The sequence below is a fragment of the Puma concolor genome, chromosome C1 (assembly GCF_028749965.1).
Source record: "Puma concolor isolate L17-30 chromosome C1, mPumCon1.1.hap2, whole genome shotgun sequence".
NCBI classification, from domain to species: Eukaryota; Metazoa; Chordata; class Mammalia; order Carnivora; family Felidae; genus Puma; species Puma concolor.
In genome coordinates, this window is record NC_141674.1 from 5,280,674 (window position 1) to 5,297,348 (window position 16,675).

The following is a 16,675-nucleotide window of genomic DNA, read 5'->3' on the forward strand; positions in this document are numbered from 1 at the left end:
CTGCTGGTCTGGGACCCAGGAGACTATGCAAGGTCCTCTGTCTGTCTCTCTGGGGAAGGATGGGATGCTTTCAATCAGCCACATTCCAGCATCACTGCAGGCTGTACAAGTGCTGGGAGGTGCTGGACAAGAGGGGCACCCTCGGCCCAGAACACGTGTCACAGAGCAGCCTTGGGCTCCCCAGCGCCAGCCGAGGCCAGGTGGCTTGCTACCGAGCGCAGAGCTGAGCGGGCTCAGATGGGGTGTGTGCTGTCCTTTCTTCCTGTTGGTAAACCAGGCAAATCTCTAGGGAAGATGAGTGACCATGAACTTGGAAGTCGGCCTGGGGACACTATCAAGGCCTCAGGAGGTTCTGGACTTGGCTGGGAACCCCTTGTCCAGAGAGACACCACAGGAGGTCCCCTGGAACCCCCACCCTCCATGGAGCCAGTTGGCTCAGCTTGTAGTCTGGAGCTGAGAGACCACCCCAGGGTGGAAGCAGAGGGGAAAAACCCACTTGTCACCCTTGGGCAGTGACTTCCTGAAGACCCTCGCTCTGGGGACAGTGGCATAATACAAACCTGGGATGAACAGAGGCCACAGGTCAATGACTTGGTTTTCCCCTGGGAAGTAAGGTCTGCATTTACTCTGCCCTGGGGAGCAGCTGACTTGGACAGCTTTCTCGAGTCTGTAAGCTTCTGAAAGCCAAGAGCCCAAACAGTAACACAATCCCTATGTGCGTCCTCCCTGGAAATCTGTCCCGGGGAGGCCCTGGGCACTGGTATCTGGTGTTCCAAAAAAGCAGGGCAGGGAGCACACAACCCTGATGTCTACCGGGGGACGAGACCTGGCGGGGTAGAGCAGACTGCATACCTACTCTGACCCCCGGGGCCATCTCGGTGGGCCACAGCCCCCCCTATTTCAACAGGAGCCACACAAAGCCTTAACCCCAGACGTGAAGCAGGTTTCTGCCGGGGGTGGGCTCTCTTCTTGCTGACGGTACAAATGTCCCAGTCGTTATACATCCAATAAATACATTGAGCCCTGTGTTGGGGACAGAGCAGTGAATGAGCCCCACAGGGGCCTGTCTTCCCAAAGGCCACTGTCTAGGCATTGGAGGGGAGGTGCAAGCTTCAGGCTGGCACTCCCAGCTTGGCACCCGTGGGCCCAGAGTCACAGGCACAGATGAACCTCCTGCTCTCATCAGGGAGGCAGAGGAAGTTCTGAAAATACTTGGAAGGCCATGCTAAGTGCCTCAGGACAAGCTGGTAGAATAAGATGAAAGGGGGAAATAAAAACACAAAGACTCCAAAGCAAATGCTTTCCCAGGATCCCATCTAGGATGGATGAGATGGGGGAGAAGTCAGGCAGCCATGGGACAGGGTTGGGGACCATTCATCCACTCACTCAGCAAATCTGCACTGAGTTCCCGGTACCTGCCCTCGCCGGGTGCAGGAGCGATCGCGGGGCTCCTGGCTGAGTCTGGGGTCTAGAGAAGGTTCCCGGAAGAAGAAGCACTACATCTAGGCCTTGAGGAATGAGCAGGCGGAGGCTGGGGTTACCCCGTGAAGGGGAGTGGGGAGGGGGCACTCCAGGTTCTTGTGTGGTACGTCAAGTTGAAGGGCGCCCATCCCCGCCCCTCGCCCTGACCTCTCTTTCTTTTGCTTTCAGCCCATGACACTGGTCTTGTGACCCTACAAGTTGCCTTCAACAACCAGATCATCTCCAACTCAGTGGTGTTTGAGTACAAAGCCCGGGCCCTGCCCACGCTCCCTTCCTCCCAGCATGACTGGCTGTCATTGGACGGTAAGAACAGCGCTCGGGTCACCTTACCAGGTGCTGAGGAAGAGGGGCACTTGGGGACCCTGTGCACAGGGTGTGAAAAAGAAGGAAACATTTGGATTCCCTTACTTTTGCTTGGAGTGAAAGTCTCCACCACGGAAGGACCCACTGAGTCCCTGCCCTTAACCTTGATCTCTCCCCTGGCACAGAATGAAGTTTGTGAGTTTGGGCCTTCGGCTGTCACTCCTGCCAGGGGATGTGAGTGGCCAGACAAGCCCCCGAGTTGCTAAGAGGTTCCTCTCTGGACAGACCTTGAGCAGTGGGGTCTGTCCATCCTCTGCCACTGCCCCCCCCCAAGCCAATTTCTAGGATGTCCTTGAAGAGAGAGCCCCCAGAGGCCGTCACCAAGCCCCGAGCCTCTAAGAGATGAAAGCAATGTGGGAAGCTGGGTGGAGGGAGGGAGCTCTGGTTTGGCTCCTTTCCTGATCTAAGGCCTGGACAGGACGGCTTTGCGGGGGCGGGGGCGGGGGAGGGGGCGGGAGAGGGTGCTGTGTATTAAGTGCTTTTGCTTTTTATGGGTAACAAACCAAACCTCATGGAAAGCCCTCAAACACCTGTCACCCCCTGCTTCTAGGCTGTTTTTACTTTAGCCTGTGCCCTGTAGAGCATCTGAAACAAGCCCAGGATCATCCTCATGGCTGAGGGTGGAGGGCCAGAGAGCCCCAAAAGGCTCAAATGGAGGAGACAGGACCTGCTGTCCAAGCACGGCTCTCTGAGAGCCACCGGCCTTGAACATGAGTGAGTGTTGGTACCAGAGCCTCTGCAGAGAAGAGCTGCCAAAGACAGGTGGGGGGTGCTAAGGTCAGAGGCTGCCCTTCCCAGCCTGGGCATGCCCAGCAGAAGCCCCGGAAGTGGCGTGGGGAGCCGAACTGGCAGTCTGCTCTCTGCCCCCAGACAGAGTGGGAGGAATTGCTGCCCACGCATCAGTATCAGGGTGGCTGGCGGAAGGGCCTGTCCGTGGGGTGCTGGCCAAAGACCTCCATCAGCCTGTGGTGTGGGCCTTGCCCAAGCTGATCCTGGGCCCTCTGTAAGCACCTCTCTCCTGTGCACAGCAGCCCTTGGCCTTCTCACCTCCCAGATTTCCCCTTGCTGCTGGCTGCCGGGGGATTTCTGGGCTTGGGCACGTGCCCTGGGCAGCTTTCCTGAACCCAGTGTGCAAATATCAGCCTCATCCCAGCCCGGCTCCAGCAATGACAGGGTGCCTGGCGGCCACCCTGGCCACCGAACCTTCTGAGCTGTTCCCAGAGGTGGCCTTGGGTCAGCAGGCATCTGCACCCTGGCAGTAGCCGTGTGGGAGCACCGGGCTGGCCTTGGCAGCCACCCTGGGCAAGACTGGAGCCAGCCAGAGCTGTGACGATGTCCTGCAGGATGTAACAGAGAAGGGCAGGGTGACCAGGGGCTCCCGTTCAGGAAATCCGGTTTCAGCCTTGCAGAACAAATGGGAAGTGGAACAGGCTAGTCTGCAGAGTCCTGGCTCTCCCTGAGTGACCAGGTCACCTCGCCAGGACAGGCCGAAGGATACTGGGACCAGCGCAGGACCTGCCTGGGAGCTGGAGCCCTTCAGAGAGCCAAGTCTCAGCCAGGCGGTACCTCGGAGCGCAGGAGACATCAGCCAGCCCCCCGGAAGCCAGAGAGCAAGCTGTAGCAGGGAGGCTGTGAGGCAGACCATGGGCAAGGAGAATCATCTTTGTCTCATTACAGACACACTTCTGAGCCCTCCGCCACACCAGGTCCCTTGGGCGATGAGCCTGCTACCAAGCTGGACACCTGCTCCCCAGCAGCCCCCTCCAGAGGGGACCTGGAGCTCTGACCTCCACAGGCCTCCAGTTGAGATAAGCATCCTTCAGGCCCTGGAGAGATGGCAGGAGTTGGGGGAAGGACGTGGCAGGCCCACCCCGGCCCAGAGAACAGATCAGGGCCCCCGCAAGACCTCAGGAATCCCTCTCCCTTTGGTCTCGACCAGGTGTCCTTTCAAGTAATAGGAAGGGAGGGGTGGCCACTGCAGAGGAACCGTAAGACCCCTTCCCTAAACGAGTACAAGTGCCTTATCCACGGAAGGAAAATTTTCCCAGCATTTCACCAGCCTGATAAATAATAACCGTGCGGGGAGGTGGGGGGGGGGGGGGGGAACAGAACCGCAGCCGCAGCGCGAGGGCTTAATCTGCCCAGTGCAAAGGGGACAGCTGGGACAGCCCCCAGGGTAGCGGTCTGCGGGGCCTCTGGCCGACCTCGCGGCCTGGCAGAGAACTTGGTGTGGGGGAAGATGCTGCAGGGGCCAGGCTGGCGGAAGTCTTCCCCTCCGCGCCCCTCCCCTCCCGCCCCCGCGGTTACCGGGCAGATTCGCCCCGGGAGCTGCTGGGAGGTGGGGACGCGCGCGCCGCGGCGGCGAGGGGGAGGAGAGGCGGTGCAAAGGGGAGGGGGCGAAGGACCGCAGCGCCGAGCAAACTGGGGCGCGGCGGCCGGGCGGCGCGCGTGCACACACACGCGCGCACGCCCACGCACGCACACGCGCGCACGCCTGTCCGCCCGCCCGCCCCGCCGGCCCTCCGCAATGCAGGGGCGCTTCGCCGGCCGGCCGCCCTCGCCTCCCCTCGCGCCCGCCGGGACTGCGGCAAGCCCCGCGCCTCTCCCCAGCCTTGCGGGACCCGCGAGGTGCGGGGAGCCCCGCGGCTGCGCCCGCGCGCGGTTGTTTTCCCCGCACCCGTCGCCCTGCTCCCGATCGTGGGGGCGCGCTTTGCCCCCTCCCCCATCCCAGTGGGGGAGAAATGTTTGGGAAGAGGATTTGTGCCTTCATTTCATTTTTAAAACGGATTTGTTTTGCCAGACGAAAGGCCGCGTGGGGGCCCGAGCGTGGAGCGCAGCGAACCCGCACGCGAGGGCGGCGGCGGTGGCGCAGCCTTTGTCTGAGCCGCCCGGCCCGGGTCGGGGGCGATCGTCTCCGACGAGGTGCTTGGGCACCTAGTCCCCAAAATCCCAGCTGAGCGCAGCCCTCACCCGACGCGGAGATCGCGGAAGGAGGGAGAAGGGGGGGGGGGTGCGCGCTGTCGCCGCCACTTAGCTGGCTCGGGGCAGACTTTAGGAAGCGCATCACGTGGGTCCCAGGAGCTGCAGCTCCTCCCCCAGATCTAGGGGGCTTCTCCTCCCTTACCCACCCCCCCAGCCGGGTCTGCCTGGACCCCCACTGCCTAGCGCGGGCTGGCAGGTTGCAGGCCGCAGTATGTAACTGTGCTATAAACTCATGTGTGAGTAAATGAGTGCCCACCGGACACATCAAAAGAGTTTAATCCAGCCCAGTGGTCAGGAAGGCTTCCCAGACCTAAGACATCAAATCTGAGCAGGCATCCGCTAAGCCGAGAGGGATGAAAAGGAGTATCTTGGGGCGGGGCGCAGCGAGCGCTGAGGGGATGAATGACACCGTGGCTGCCTCCGGCCAGGCTACTCTGGGAGCTACCATTTTCACCATTTCACGCCAAAGGTGCAAATCCAGAACAGGTTTCCCCATGCCTGACCCCAGGCCGTTTGCAAGGAGACCCCAGAATGGTCTGGGGCAAGCCAGCTGTGTATTTGGGAAGACAATGGCACCTCTTCCAGGCTAGAGACAGTGAGGCAGTGAGTTTACCCTGGAGACATTTTGGGAGGGGCTCTGGGAAATGTCTCTCCTGCCCGCTGCGGGTCCTGGAGATACACACAGCCAGGGCTCTGCCGTGCACGGGGAGGATGTGCAGTCCGTTTAGATGGTCTGGCCTGTGCCTGTGTTTGCGAAGAGAATAAACCCAGGCCACTTGACACTGCGGCTCTGGAGCTGGGGGGGGTGGGGCTCACATCTAACCAAGGGCACTGGGACACCTTTAAGTGACTCCTGTCCCTGGAAGAGGAGATGAGTAGAACTTCTGGGTGCCCTGTTCTTTCTCTTGCCCTGTTCTTCCTCCCCAAGGCCAGGTCGAGAAGCCCCCGCGGTCCCTCCGGCCCCACGGCAACCCCAGCGGCCCCCTTCTTGGAAGCCCACTAAGCCGCTTACACATAGACTCTATTTTCAGTTGCTCCTCAGGCAGCTGAGCCTCTGCCTGGGCAAGAGGATTGGGGGGAGGCCCGGATGCAGCTTTCTGGGGCTCATCAGCTGGCCATCTGGGCAGGCCTCCTGCTGACCCTCGGGGGCAGGAGAGGGACCCTGTCCTCTCCAGCAGGGTGGGGAGCAGGGGCTAGAGCTGTCTTTATCATCTTCCTGCATAGGAAGACTCGGGGCAAGGTGGACACTCCCCAGGGCCCAGGGGGCCATCCAGGAGGCCGACCCCCAGGGCAGCCTGCCTCGGGTCAGATGTCTGGGAAGACTGGGAGGGAGCAGTAGGGAGAGGTCCTCCCTAATGAGGAGGTGGAGAGAAGGAAAAGTGAGATTTGATCTCGGGGTTTGGCTTTCTGCTCTGACCAAACCCTCTATGCTAACAGACGGAAGAAGGAAGACGCGTGGCTGGGGTGGTCCCAAGCCCCGCCTCCCACCTCTAGGCTGCCTGTCCCCCACATGTGGCCATGGTCCTGCCAGCCTTTCCCCTGAGAGCTGGTTTCTAAAGGCAGCCTCCCCCCACCAGGAGCCAGAGGCCATACACTGACCTAGAGACCATAGGGGGTAGCCCAGTGGCAACAGGCCGGCCATTCCAGCTGCGAGACTGCCCCCCCCCCGCCCCCGCAAGCCTCTGGATGTTTTTTTCCCTCCCCTAGTGATACTCCAGGGTGTCAGCTGCTCCTGGCCCCACTCCCTCCCTCCTAGAGACTCACAGCCCACCTCCCAGTCACCCTCTCCTGTGCCTATTGTGTGACGCTGAACTGTCCACATGAGAGAACATGCCCAGAGCCAAACCATTATTTAAATAAGTAATTTGGGTGTAAATAATTGAAAATGTCACAGTTTTACTAAAAGTAAGTTTTACTAAAAATTTTATGGAGTAGGATACAAAATTCACGTGCGTTTTTAAGCGATGACATAGAGCGAGAGTGAATTGTCTTAAGCTGGGAGAGCTGCCCTGAATTCCATCCATAGCCAGCGCCCGAGGGCCCACCCGCACCTGCCTCTGAGAGGACTTGGGAGGAGGAGCTTGAGGAGCTCGGACATAGGGGTCCTCCCCACAGGTAACAGTGGGTGCTACCAGGAGACTGGCATTTTTCTGGCATGGGTCAGCTCATGGTTCTCTGGTGCTTCTTTGCCGGAGCTAACCTGCTTCATGTGCCCCAGGCTCCACTCCAGAGACAAGGTGACTGTAGACAAAGCTGGTTTGACCCAGTCTTCTACTTGGGACTTGACGCTGAGTGGCAGGGATACCCCCTTGTCTGAGCTGCAGCCTGCCCAGCCAGTGCCTTGCATCAAAGCATGAGGGCCCTTCCCATAATCGGTCTCTGCGGGGTCCGTGTCATTACAGACTGGGGATGGGTGTCGGTCCTTAGCCCTCCTTATTCAGGGGCCAAGGGGCCTGGTCCTCAGATGCCTCCTGGAGAAGTGATCTCCCGGCGTTAGCAGCTGGGGCCACACCGTGTCACCATATAGATGAGTGTAGAGCTCCTCTGTGTGGCAGGGAACGGGTCACCTTGGAGCTGGGCCTCACCACCTCCATGTGGCAGTGACAAATGGGGCCCTGCAGAGAAATGGCACTGAGGAGCCCGGCCTCTGCCGAGGCCAAGGAGGCAGCCTCGGCAAGTTCATCCTGGCTGTTGGGGTAGGAAACAAAGTAAAATCCATGGTGGGGGGCGGGGAGGCTCCAGGGCTTGGGCTGACGTGGGTGTTTTTGAAGCATCAGCTTCCCAGGCCGTCCGGTGGTCAGTATCAACCCGGTCGTCCTTGACCATTGCATTAGTTTCCTTGGCCCAACGTAACAAACGACGTAGACGCAGAGGCTTAGAACAGAAATGTATTCTTGGGATGCCTGGGTGGCTCAGTCGGTTAAGGCGTCTGACTTCAGCTCCGGTCACGATCTTGCATTTCGTGAGTTCGAGCCCCACGTCGGGCTCTGTGCTGACGGCTCAGAGCCTGGAGCCTGCTTCAGATTCTGTGTCTCCCTCTCTGTCTTTCTCTCTCTCTCTCTCAAAAATAAATGGATATTCAAAAAATTTCTTTAAAAAACAGAAATGTATTCTCTTGCAGTTCTAGAGGCGGGAAGTTCAAAATCAAAGTGTCAGCAGGGCCGTTCTTTGAAAGCAATAGAGGAGCATCCTTTTTGCCTCTTTTAATTTCTAGTGGCTGCTGACAACCCTTGACGTTCCTTGGCTAGTGGTAACATGACTCCAATCTCTGCCTCCGTTGTCACATGGCACTTTGTTTCTGTGTGTATCTCTGTGTCCCCATTTTCTCTTCTTAGAAGGGTGCTATTCATTGGATTAGGGCCCGCTCATCCAGTATAAATTCGTTATAACTGCTTATCTCTTTAATTAACAAATTACAAAGACTTTATTTCCAAATAAGGTCATATTCTGAGACAGAGGGAGAAGAGAGTGCCCCAGGATAAAGCAGGCTACACGGACATTGACAGAAGGTTCCAGAAGGAGCCCATGATAGAGACTGAGAAGGAGCAGTCAGGGGAGCTGGCGGAACCAGGAGAGGATGGAGTCTTAGAGCCTAGAGTCTAGAGGGCTTCACAGGAGGGTGGGGCAGTCAATGGGGTCAGAGTTGCCAAGGGCCCACAAGTTGAATGACAGTGAGCAGACGATGGGGTGCTCTCTCCTGGGCCACTCTCTTCTCCCTGAGGGTTTGTCCTTACCCAGGGCGCCCTTTATGGTATATAAAGGTAAAGGTGCAGTGTCTCCTCCTTTGTGCCCCTTCTCAGATCCAGAACCATCCATTAACTGCCCCACCCCCACCCCTGGACAGCTCTGCTCAGATTTCTCTTGGGCAAAGTCAACACGTCGCAAACGTTACTCACTACTGTTCTTTTGTTGCCCCACCCGCACCTCCATCTCCTATAACATCCCCCATCCTAGTGGGCAGTCCAACCACAGGAAGCCAGGAGTCACCCCGAGACCTCCCACTCACCCCCTCCCTGCCCCCCCTCCCCCAAAACCTAGTGCTTTTCTCCCCCTGGTTTTTCTCGCTTCCCCACATCCCCTGTCCACCACCTTCATGCAGCCCAGCATGACCTCACACGTGCAAACCAGTCTTCCCGCCTCTCCTCTTGCCTCCTTCCCCCAGGACCGTTGGTTCTTCATTTGCTGGGCACCAAATACTGCTCTAGGCTCGTGGAGTTTATATTCCAGTGGGAGAGAAAGACAACGAACAGATCACAAAGGGACACATCAGGGCACTTAAAAGGGGTGGCCTGGTAGAGGGTGCCAGGGTGGCTACTGTAGGCTGGGGGGGTCAGAGGAGGCCTCTATGGGAAGACAGCACGACAGGAAAGGAGCCAGCCACAGTAAGCGCAGGGGAAGAACCTTCCACACTGAGGGAATATCAAGAACAAGATCCTCAGAGAAAGAACAAATGAGCCTGGCGTGTCGGGGGAGCTGAGGAGATTTCTGTGGTTGAGCAGAGTAAGGGAAGGTGCAAGGGAACGAGATGGGTCCAGGGAGGTCAGGAGGGGCCAGGCCACGTGCAGCCCGTCAGCCAAGGCAGAGAGCTGGAGTTTTATCCTGAGGACAGTGGGGGCCACGGGAGGGTTTTATGCAGGTGAGTCGACGCCCTCGGGTTTATGTTTTGAGACACCCCCAGCTGCCTCATGGAGACTGGACCATGTCTCCACTTGCAAGGACACCACCTGACACTTGCATCAGTGCAGTCAAGAGATGATGGGGGCCCAGACAGGGCTGGTAACGATGAAGCCCAGGAGACACAGGTTGGGGTTTGGAGTAGAGTCAAGGCTTCTGCGGATGATTTGAACGTGAGGATGAGAGAGAATGACGGGTCGTCCCCAGGCTTGGGGCTTGAACAACCGGGGTACCGTGGATCGTTCCCTGAGATGGAAGGGTTTGAAGAAGAAGCAGCAGGTGTGGGAGATGGGGAGTGAGAGTTTGGCCTCGGTCACGTTATGACTTGTTACTGCCTTGTTAGAGTTGCCCAGTGTGCACTTGAAAGTCTGCAGGCCAAGGAGAGACCCAGAACGGAGGTAACATGTAGGCATCATGGGCTCATAGATGGAATTGAAAGTCATGGGTCTAAATGCCACTGTTCCACGAAAAAGTGTAGATAAGGGAGGAGGGGGGGCGCAGGGTCCACCATGGGCTCCCCCAGACATCCGGATGTCAAACAGAAAGGAGCTGGCAAAGAGGCTGGGAGGAAGCAGCCAGGGAGTCAGGAAGAAGTTGAGAGGAGGTGATCCTCTCAAGGAAAAGGACATGGGCCGCTGTGTCACCTGCCAGGTGAAAGGTGGGGCAGAGCATTCCGGGCAGAGGAAGCCTCAGGTAGGAAGACCCTCAGGTGAGGGGGAACAGCGTGAGTTTAAAGAACCCAGACAAGGGGCTGAAAGTTCTGGATAAGATGGTGTCAAACCTGTCTCTGAGCTCAGAGCCATGGCCTTCCCCAGTCCAGGGCAAAAGAGGAAGGCCCAGGAGCCTCTCAGACTCCTACCTGGCCTAGGAGATCTTGCGCTTTCCATACCTCCCACACCTCCCACACCTCCACCCACAGGCCTACGGGCCCTCAGGAACTCAGCTTCGCTGACCCTGGGCCCAGGGAGACATCCTGAACCCACTCTGAGTCCCTGGGACAAACTCTCTCCCGCTTGTTGCCCATTGGGGTGCAGGGGCTGGGGGCAAGCCTCAATGCACGAACTGTGACTTACCATCAAAAGGCGTGTGGAAGTGGGTTTCTCAGCCCTGACCCCTGGTTGTTGCCAGAATGCAGGAATCCTCTAGATTCCAAAGTTGCTCAGGCAACTGTACCCCCAGCTCCTCAGTTGATTGTATTGGGCTCCCATTATCCTACTACATCATTAGAGTGTGGGTCAGCTGTGCTCCAGAAGCCGTAGCCTCAAAGAAAGCCCTCTTGGCAAACCTGGGACCCCAAGGAGACCGGCAAGCCTGGGGATACAGATGGTCAAGGCAGCATTTTGCGGCTTCCTCGGCCTTTCCTAGCAACTGGCTTCCAGAATCCGTCTCCCTGGAAAAGAACGAAGATGTGGATCTATTTAGCCAGCAGTGGGGAGGAGTGATCCTAAGACTTTGACACTCAGAGCGTCATCAGCAAGGAGAAAGAGGGCAAGGGCAGCACAGGAGCTGGTGTGGCCTCCTGGAGGAACTGAGTCCTGCAGGTCCCAGAGCAGGGTGAGGGGAGACACCTCCCTCCACTCCAGTCCCCCGCACAAGACTGAGAAGGCAAAACAGCCTCCGGCTGGGGCTGAGAGCAAGGCCTCTCCTTTGAAAAGCTCCTAAAAATACACACACTTCTGATCCATCTGAGCAGCCCGGCCGACCTTGTCCCCCGCCTGTGACAACAAGCCATCGAGAACAGTCTGACAGGCCGAAGACCAGCCTCCTCCCCTGCAGTAACCTGCTGACGCTCCACACTTGTGAACCCGAAGTCCTTTGTTTGAGAACAAAAAGTGACAGGCAAGGATGTGTCTGATGTTGTATCCTTAATGAGAATCACAGGAGACGTTTTAAAAATCAGTGGCAGAGCGGAGAAACAAACTTAGAATCTTCGAGAGTTAGAACCTGAAGGAAGCCCGGCCAACCACGTGGTCCAACCTGCTCGTCTTTCTGGAAGGAATCTGGGCCCAGAGAAGAGCTGTGATTTGCCCCAAACCCTTGCTGAAGCAGGACCAGACCCTGAACAGCCAGACCCACCCAGGCTCTGGGAGCCAGGACGCGAGGTCGGAGGGGAAATGAGCTGGCCCGAAGCCATGGGTGGCGTGGCGGATTGCGGTATCTTTGCCTTGGTCAGTGTTTGCTCAGGTGTCCCGGCTGAACGGGCTGGTGCTCTTTCCCATGATTCGCACTGACAAGAGAGAGGGACTAGCCCCCTGCACCCACCGTCTGCTCCAAGCCCCTCCTGCTGAGGGACTGCTTCTGACATCAGCACACGAGGGGGGTCCCCCAAGTGTCCTTTCTCCCGCCCAAGTCCGAGATGTGCTGGAGATGGGAGCAGAGAACTCGCCCCCACCCCTGCCGCCCCATTCAGCAGCACCCGTGTTTAGAAGAGCTGGTGACAACTTGTGTCACTTCAATGACATTAAGCTGCATCCATTGGTCAGGACACACCTGGGAGAGCTGGCTCTTTCTGCAAAACCTGCCTTTCAGCACAGAGCTGCCCACCCAGGGGTTACAGCAGTGACATCTGAGTGGCCACCACCTGCCAGGCCTGCCCAGGAAGGGTTTACATGTTACTCACCGAACTTGCCCGCAGCCTCGGAGACACAGACACAGCAGCAGGCCAGTGATGCAGAGAGAATCATCCACAGGTGAGCTGACTCCACCCACCTGCTCTTGACTTCCCTACAGCGACAGCCTTCCTCTGAGTCTCTTCCAACTCCAGTCCCGCTGCTTCTGACCTGGCGTCCAGAGCTAGAAGCGTCCCTTGTCCCTGCTCCTCCCTTCCCACAATCCTCTCCCCCGCCAGCCAAGCCGTTGACAACTTAGGACCTTCAAACCCACAGGGCTTCCTCCCCCTGGATCTATCACTCTCCTATCTTAGGTTTTTCCCGTCCCATACGTAGGGCAGGGCCTCCCAGCAGCCCTCCACTTTTTCCCCTTCCCATCCATGCTACGTGCCACCATTACATTCAGAAGGGACGGACGGAGCACCCGCTGTGCGCCTGGCACCGTGCGAGGTGCTGTCCCCTGGGAGACAGACAAGAAAACCGGCAAACATAACCCCGTGTAGTGAGATCTGTTAGGGAGACAGGCACGGGGCTGGGGGCGGGGGGCACCTGTTGGGAGGGTGTGGTCATCTACTCCTTAGGAAGGTCTGGATAAACTCACTCTCCAGCATGGGACACAAACCCTTTGTGAGCTGACCCCAGCCTGGCTTCTCAGCTCATCAGCCCTCCCTCTCCCCTGCGTCATGCTTCACCCCTGCACGGCTCTACTGCAATACTCAGATTTCCACACACATGGTGTGCTATTTCCCGCCTCTGGATCTTCCCGCGTGCTTTCTGTCTGATCTCGCGGGTCTTTCCCTGTGGTCAGCGTGGAGAATGCCCGCTCTATTGAAAACTTCTATTCTAACCCCCTTCTGCTATAAAAGCCAATTCCGCACCTCGTCCCTTTACCCCCCCATGCCGGGCGCCTTTTTACTTCACCTTCCCGTCGCACTTACAAACTCCTCCGTTGGCCACTCTTTGTAATCATTTATTCACTAACTGTTGGCGCCAGGCACTGGGCTGAGTGCTGGAATCCAAACAACTGGACAAAACTAGATGAGGTTCCTGCGCTCACTCAGCTTACCATCGAGTGCAGGAAAAATCAGACCCGACCACCATGCCTTCCCACAAACAAGAGCTTGGGGAACTTGTAAGAGGGGTGGGGGACACCTCCTCACGAGGTCTGGGAGGGATTTCTGCTCCAAGAAATGAGCCTTGAGTTGAGATTGGAAGAAGGAGAGGTTAACTCCATGAAGAGGGGAGGCAAGAATATTCCAGGCAGAGGGGACAGCATGTACAGAGAGCTGTGCAGTGGGAAGGAGCCTCGTGGTGTAAGGGAGCATGTGAAGGCTGATGAGGTGGAAAGGCAAGGATCAGGCCAGAAAGGCCAGCGAGGTACTCAAGTACAGGGCTGTGCGGGCCAGGCTGAGGAGAGCTTACTTTATCCCCAAGGAGAGGGCAGGCACTGAGGGTTTGAGAGGCAGTGACATGAGCAGGTGTGCATTTCAAGAAGGGCTCTTGGCGGCTGTTTGGAGTACGATGGAAGGAGGGTCAGAGCTGGTGAGGGTAGACTACCTACTCCTCCAGTCTGGAGACCATGCTGGACTTGGTGGTTCTGGAGAGAAGGGACACAGTCAAGAGACAGTCGGGAGATGGCATCAGTATGAACTGCAGGTGGCTTGGATATGAGGGCTTGGTGTCATTTACCCTGGAGAGGACCAGTCACAAGTTGGGCTGAGTTTGAAGGGCCTTTGGGACATCATGTGAAAAATCAATCGCGAGTGAGTGGATGTTGGCTCCAGAGCTCAAAGAAGCAGATGGGCAGGAGAGAGAAGTCTGTGACATGTCTGCATGGAGGTGGGCCAAGGGGTTTGGATGACATTGACAAAGGTGAGAAGAGCCAAGGGCTTTTTGTCTTAATTATCATCATGCCCCAAGAGGCTGGGAACACAGTAGGTGCTCAATAAATGTTTCTTCGAAGGAACGGACAGATGGACGGGTGCGTGGTTGGATGAGCAGATACATGGACAGATGGACAGCCAGTGGTGTTTTGTGAGCATCATCCTCACTGCTGATTAACCTTAGCTCTAGGCTGTAGCATCCCTGATGTCCTCCCTGATGTCAGAGCCAGGCTGGGGAGGGGGTACAGGACTGACCAGGCGCCATCGCCTCCTGAGAGGCACTCTGCTGGACGCAGGGTTTTACAAGTCAATTGTGCATGTGCCTGCCTCTGGGGGCTCACGGCCCAAGACAAGGCAAACCAGAGAACACAGTCGGTGTGATGAGTGCTCCATAGAGGCAGGTTCTGAGTGTTACGGGAGCATATGACAGAGCCAGGGGCATCCCTCTGTGCCCCCATCAGGAAGGGAATGCGTTTGACAGAGGCTGGTCCTGTATGAAAACCGTAATATTTGTCTGCAGCAGCCTTCTTCGTATGCAGAAAGAATGGGAGAGCATTAACCAACCATGAGGTCAGAGGGCGCACAGTCCATACAAGACCACCCTCAGCTCTGATACTAACTGCAAGTTCGGGGGTTCCCAAGTCCATGCTCAGGTTCGCTAATGCACTGAAAGGATTCACAGAACCCACAAAAGCCGTTATACTCAGCTACAGCTTATTACGTCAAAAGGATACAGATGAATGGGGCTCCTGGGTGGCTCAGCATGTTAAGCATCTGACTCTTGATCTCAGCTCAGGTCTTGATCTCGGGGTCATGGGTTCACACCAGCATGGAGCCCACTTGGAAAAAAGGATACATATTAAAACCAGCCAAGAGGGGCGCCTGGGTGGCGCAGTCGGTTAAGCGTCCGACTTCAGCCAGGTCACGATCTCGCGGTCCGGGAGTTTGAGCCCCGCGTCAGGCTCTGGGCTGATGGCTCAGAGCCTGGAGCCTGTTTCCGATTCTGTGTCTCCCTCTCTCTCTGCCCCTCCCCCATTCATGCTCTGTCTCTCTCTGTCCCAAAAATAAATAAATGTTAAAAAAAAAAAAAAGAAAAAAAAAAAAAGAAAACTTAAAAAAAAAAAAAAACCAGCCAAGAGAAGAAATGCAAAGGACGGAGACGAGGAGGCCACCAAACAACCGGCTTCTGTTGTCTTCTCCCTGTAGACTTGTGGACAGTGCTACTCGCCCGGCATCAATGTGTGACCGTACTCATGGAGTATCACCAACCAGGGATGCTCACTGGAGCCTTGGTGCCCAGAGCTTTTATTCGGGCTCCATCAGGTGGACATGAGCAGTTGCCCACCCAGCTGACCTGTCCCCTGCCTCTCTAGAGTTGGCTGATACTGTGTGACCACAAGCCTCCATCCTAAATCACACCGTTGGTCCCTTTAGTGTTCAGTGTGGCCAACCCCACCCTACAAACGTCCCATGACCCACACTCGCCTTAAATCATATTTTTAGTCTATCCAATGACAAAGACACTCCCACGAGGCATAACATCCCAAGGGCTTACAGACCACCTTTCAAAGGCAAGGATGAAGGCCAGACTTCCTTTTGACCAAGGTTAGATTATGTTACTGAGCAGAACAACACCTCCTCCTCCTCTGTTCCCACCTGCCCTCCCCTGCCTCCCCTGCGCCTCCCCCCAGTTTCTTTGTGTCTTTGCTGAGAGAGGAAACGGTGAGCGTCCAGTGTGTTTTCGGTAGTTTCTGCTGCTGTTGTTTATAAAGCGGTGCCCCCACACAGATCCTGGGGAGTCCTCAGCCATCCTTTGGGACTGAAGAACACATTTTATTAGGACAAAATGGTTTGGGTGGAGACTTTGTCTTCTGCAGAGAGGGTTGCCCAAGGTTCCAGGTTGCCTGGGCAGAAGATGCGGAAGTAAGTAGATCGCAGATCAGTCCACCTACTTGTGGATTAAGTGAGAAATTCTAGGAGCCTCTGATGGCTAAGCTTATTATTCTAATGTATTATTTCAATTACCTCTTTAAATTACTCACTTGTGCCACAACCTGTGCTGCTCTGTAAATGAACCCGCAGCCCATTTCCACCCTGCAGACGGCAGCCCGGCCCTAGCCGTGTTCTCTTCTCGCTCAAGTGTTCTCCAGATGGCTCCATTTGTTGCTGCAGGGTTATGAGCAGCTCCATTTGGAGCCGCCTGACCTCCCCTCCCCCCACCCCACCCCCCATCCCCCCCCCCCCCCCGCCGCCGTGATGGGACCTGGGAGCCACGGAACCAGCACCCCTCGTCCCACACTGCTCCTTTTCCTTCTGCCAACACTGACGGGAATAGATCTGACCTTGCACATGGGGACCCGTGGGTGCAGATGGGGACTCCAGAGCCAGGGTGGGGACCTAGGCAAGAGCATTCCTGTTCAGTAATACACCTCTGAGAGAAAGGGAAGACACAGGTTCAGCCTTCGGCCACCCGCTAGGATATTAACAATTCAGTGTGATTCTTAAGGCATAAGAAATGCATCAATGCTCTAATTTTATAAGCTCAGTGATTATGACACGGGAAGGCCTGGCCTGGGTCATTGGGGAGCAGTAAATGCCCGTGGAGCTCCCTCAAGTAGTCCCAACACGGGAGGTCCCGCACGGAGGCGCTGTGGGGCCAACCCAGAACCATTACAAGCACAG

General features: G+C 56.8%; 1 protein-coding gene across 7 annotated transcripts in view; it reads left to right on the forward strand.

Annotated features, from left to right (window-relative positions):
* CAMTA1 (calmodulin binding transcription activator 1) overlaps positions 1–16,675 on the forward strand; it is an 829,903-nt gene that overhangs the window by 748,728 nt on the left and 64,500 nt on the right. For all 7 annotated transcript variants that reach the window (XM_086715554.1, XM_086715556.1, XM_086715555.1 and 4 more), the window contains one exon: positions 1,651–1,785. In XM_086715554.1, coding sequence (XP_086571680.1) covers positions 1,651–1,785 — 135 coding nt within the window. The remainder of the gene's footprint in view (positions 1–1,650; positions 1,786–16,675) is intronic.